This window comes from Babylonia areolata, chromosome 1 (assembly GCF_041734735.1).
Source record: "Babylonia areolata isolate BAREFJ2019XMU chromosome 1, ASM4173473v1, whole genome shotgun sequence".
Lineage (NCBI taxonomy): Eukaryota > Metazoa > Mollusca > Gastropoda > Neogastropoda > Buccinidae > Babylonia > Babylonia areolata.
Genome location: NC_134876.1, coordinates 90,316,172 through 90,321,171, shown reverse-complemented (window position 1 = coordinate 90,321,171; position 5,000 = coordinate 90,316,172). Strand labels below are relative to the sequence as shown.

The 5,000-nt window shown below is 45.3% G+C and overlaps 1 protein-coding gene across 1 annotated transcript in view; it reads left to right on the top strand.

The window, feature by feature from the left end:
• The window catches only part of LOC143289109 (ras-related C3 botulinum toxin substrate 1-like), a 13,182-nt gene extending 10,274 nt beyond the window's left edge, over window positions 1-2,908 (top strand). The window contains exon 5 of the mRNA XM_076597969.1: window positions 1,014-2,908. Within this exon, the coding sequence (XP_076454084.1) occupies window positions 1,014-1,343 (330 nt within the window). The 3' untranslated portion in view covers window positions 1,344-2,908. The remainder of the gene's footprint in view (window positions 1-1,013) is intronic.
• The last annotated feature ends 2,092 nt before the right edge of the window (window positions 2,909-5,000 follow it).

The window sequence follows — 5,000 nt, the reverse complement described above, 5'->3', positions numbered from 1 at the left end:
ACACACACACACACACACACACACAAACACGTACATACATACTTTTAGTTACAAGAAAACACCTGACCAGTAAATGCACTTACACGAACAACGGACTGGTTTCAAGAAACAAAATAAATGTGTAAGAGAATAATCTTCAATTATCTTTTCCTCAAGGAGACTAAGTTTTGACTTTGTACATTTTGTCACGAAATTCTGAACGAAGATGATTTGATCGTATATGACCTGCAGAAGACCTATCAAATCCAAACTTTCATTCCAGTGTCCCTATCAAATCCAAACTTTCCATTCCGGTGTGTTTACAGAAGGCCCTACCAGATCCAAACTTTCCATTCCAGTGTGTTTACAGAAGACCTTACCAGATCCAAACTTTCCATTCCGGTGTGTTTACAGAAGGCCCTACCAGATCCAAACTTTCCATTCCGGTGTGTTTACAGAAGGCCCTACCAGATCCAAACTTTCCATTCTGGTGTGTTTACAGAAGGCCCTATCAGATCCAAACTTTCCATTCCGGTGTGTTTACAGAAGACCTTACCAGATCCAAACTTTCCATTCCGGTGTGTTTACAGAAGACCTTACCAGATCCAAACTTTCCATTCCAGTGTGTTTACAGAAAGCCCTATCAGATCCAAACTTTCCATTCCAGTGTGTTTACAGAAGACCCCATCAAATCCAATCTTTCCTTTGCAGTGGTTTACTGAAGTTCGAGCTTGCAGAAGACTAATCGAAATCCCAGCTTATTTGTCTATCTTATTTCATTTCCTGTTTTTTGCTTTCACTTCTCAGTTCAATTTATCAATTCATTAATTCAATGAAATAATAATTACTTATATATTTGTTTATGTATGCATCTTACCTTACTTATTTTAACTTGATTTAATTCAATGTTTATTACGTACATGAAATTTGTCCGAACGCAGTGACGCCTCCTTGAGTAAATGAACTGAACGGAACTGAACGACGGTGGTTTCCCAGCAGAGACTTATCACTGAAATCCAAACTTTCCTTTTCAGTGGTTTCCTGAGGTTCGAGAATACGGGACGAACGTGCCGTTGGTGCTGGTGGGCACGAAGCTGGACCTCCGACTGGACACGGCCAGTGCGATTCAGCAGTCCTCCGACAGCACCAATAGCCGGCAGCTCCCCGAAGACATGCCCGTCACTTACAAACAAGGGAGGGAAATGGCGCGCTCCATCGGCGCCAAGTGCTACTTCGAGTGCTCGTCCCTGACGCAGGAAAATGTCCGCGACACGTTTTTCGAGTCTGTCCGAGTGGTGATGAACCCGCGGTACCGGTCCCTGCAGAAGCGGAAGTCTGTGAATGGGTGTTGTGCCATAGTGTGATGGGAGGGTAGTGATGGTGCCGGTGTTTCTGTCAGCCGAGCTTTCTTTCTTTCCTTCTCCATCGTCAAATCCCCGAGCCTACAGCCGTTCCCGCTATCTGAGTTATCACAACTTGATCACGGGTCCTTAATGACGTGTCAGAAAATCATATCGCGGCACTACTGTCTAAGGCTTCGGCTCTGATAGATCATTTTTACATTTATTTAGTTGTTTGTTTGATTCTACAATGTTCAGCTTTGAAGAATTAATACCGGTGTATATAGGCCTAACAGTTTCAGTTTCAGTTGCTCAAGGAGGCGTCACTGCGTTCGGACAAACCATATACGCTACACCACATCTGCCAAGCAGATGCCTGACCAGCAGCGTAACCCAACGCGCTTAGTCAGGCCTTGAGAAAAAAAAGAAAAAAAAACCCAACAACAACACGGGAATAAATAATAGATAAGCTTACATAAATAAATGAATAATAATTATAATATAGAAAAAGGTAGTAGTAATAATAATAGTAATACTAATAAAATGATTAAAAAAAATAAATAAAAATAAAATAAATAAATAAATAAGACAACAATGGTGATAAATAAGCGAATAAATGTAAAACATGAAGACACACATTCACACCCACACCCACACATGCACAACAGAAATCCACCAAACATGCAGTTTCACAGATATGGTATATAACAAACACAGCGAACATAAAAGCTGACTTCTGATTTACAGCGGCACTCGATGTCACGTTTTTTTAATTGCTTGTTTTTTCCCCCAAAAAAACCTAGTGTCAGGGAAATTAACATCAGTACCGGTAGTGCGCGCGTGCGTGTAAGTGTGTGTGTGTGTGTGTGTGTGTTCACTAGAAAGCGTCTTCAGTTCTGATAACCTGTTTATAATACTCTGGTTATATTTGAGCATAAGATTTTGTCGTTTCTTTTACAGTGTGACTGAATGGGATGGGGGTGAGTACAAGTAAGACTGACACGGCTTGTGTGCCATTTGATTTCATGGTGTTGACGTTTTATTGTACTGGCTTCATGGCACTGAATGTTACTGCCACGGACATTTCAAGTTACTCCATGAGACTGGCCGGGTTGGATTGGTGAATACAGAATTTTATCTTTCATTTAAATCATTTTAGTCTATGGTGAATTTTACAGTTGGTTTCAATAGTGACCACATTTTGTGACGATTACTATACAGACGTTTTTCTAGGGTAGGGTCACAACTGAGGCTTGGCCACACTGGGTTGGGTTTAGTCGAAAGTCAGACATTTGACCTGTTTTTAAAAAAAATGATGAAAATTAATGCATATTTCGTGGATCAGTCCGCAAGCTTTCACACCTAAGTCCTTGGAAATGAAACTGAAACTAAGCTTACCTATCATCTCCTCCACAACGCAGAATTCCAGAAGTTAAGTACGGCATATTGCTTATTAAGGACAGGGAGAAGATTAGGACAAGCAGCTGATACCACGTCCCACTAGTTTCCTGCCTGTGCATTGTTGTCACTAAGGCACAACACATTGATGGAGTTTCGTCAGATGTTTGATAATAAAAATTTTTTAAAAAGTACAAAAAATGGTGACTGGTGTGTGTGTGTGTGTGTGTGTGTGTGTGTGTGTGTGTGTGTGTGTGTGTGTGTGTGTGTGTGTGTGACAAAGAGAGAGAGAGAGAGAGAGAGCAACAGACCTGGAGGAATAGTGAACAGCTCTGTGTGGTGCCCCACTGAGTGACTCTTCAGAGTTGAGAATAAAGAAAAAGAAGGAAAAGAAGATGAATGCTATGGTAACAACATTAACACAAGAAGTCTGAACTATTCAAACATCAAAGACCACTCCCTTTTAAGTTTCAGTATTTGTCACCATACCTGAGAGAAACAGGAAAGCACTATGTTACGAATCAGCGAAACAGATGGCCACGGAACACACGCCGCGCACGGGTAAACTGCAGCATGTTTTCACCAAGACTCTGAAGGCGGATGGCTGGTCAGAAGTGGACTTCATTCATCATTCGTCTGCATGTCTTTGATCAAGGTTAAATGCAAGAAATCAGAAAGCAATATCAGTCAATGAGAACACAAAGTTCATTGGCAAAACAAAAGCGCCAGTTCAGCTGCATTTCACCGTTTTGGATCTTTCTGAGAGGTACTAACGAACCGGGGGACTATAGAATCAAGGAACTAACTAGCCGGGGAACTACTGAATCAGGGAACTATCGAGCCAGGGAACTAACAAGTCAGGGGACTAACGAGTCAGGGAACTATTGAGCCAGGGGACTAACGAGTCAGGGAACTATCGAGTCAGGGGACTATCGAGCCAGGGAACTATCGAACCAGGGGACTATCGAACCAGGGAACTATCGAACCAGGGGACAACGAGTCAGGGAATTATCGAGCGAGTCAGGGAACTACTGAGCCAGGGGACCAACGAGTTAGGGGACTAACTAGTCAGGGAACTATCGAGCTGGGGGACAAACGAGTCAGGGAACTATTGAGCCGGGGGACTATTGAACCAGGGAACTATCGAGCCGGGGGACAACGAGTCAGGGAACTATCGAGCCAGGGGACTATCGAATCAGGGGGACTAACGAGTCAGGGGACTAACGAGTCAGGGGGACTATTGAGCCGGGGGACTAACGAGTCAGGGAACTATCGAGCCAGGGAACTATCGAGCCAGGGACTAACAAGTTAGGGGTCTAACGAGTCAGGGAACTATCGAGCCGGGGGACTAACGAGTCAGGGAACTATCGAGCCGGGGGACTAACGAGTCAGGGGAACTATCGAGTCAGGGGACTAACGAGTCAAGGGACTAACGAGTCAGGGGAATAATGAGTCAAGGGACTAACGAGTCAAGGGACTAACGAGTCAGGGGACTAACGAGTCAGGCGACTAACGAGTCAAGGGACTAACGAGCCAGGGAACTATTGAGCTGGGGGACTAACGAGTCAGGGAACTATCGAGCTGGGGGACTAACGAGTCAGGGAACTATCGAGCCAGGGGACTAACGAGTCAGGGAACTATCGAGTCAGGGGACTAACGAGTCAGGGGAATAATGAGTCAAGGGACTAACGAGTCAAGGGACTAACGAGCCAAGGGACTAACGAGTCAAGGGACTAACGAGTCAAGGGACTAACGAGTCAGGGAACTATCGAGCCAATGGACTAACGAGCTACGGAACTAAGAAGTCACGGGACTAACGAGTCAGGGGGTTAATGAGTCAGGGAACTAACGAGCCAGGGAACTATCGAGCCGGAGACCTAACGAGTCAGGGGACTATCGAGCCAGGGGACTAACGAGTCAGGGAACTATCGAGCCAGGGACCTAACGAGTCAGGGAACTATCGGTCAGGGGACTAACGAGTCAAGGGACTATCGAGCCGGGGACCTAGCGACTCAGGGGACTATTGAGTCAGGGAACTATTGAACCAGGGGACTATCGAGCCAGGGGACAACGAGTCAGGGAACTATCGAGCGAGTCAGGGAACTACTGAGCCGGGGGACTATTGAACCAGGGAACTATCGAGCCGGGGGACTATCGAGTCAGGGAACTATCGAGCCGGGGGACTATCGAGTCAGGGAACTATCGAGTCAGGGAACTATCGAGCCGGGGGACTATCGAGTCAGGGAACTATCGAGCCGGGGGACTATCGAGTCAGGGAACTAT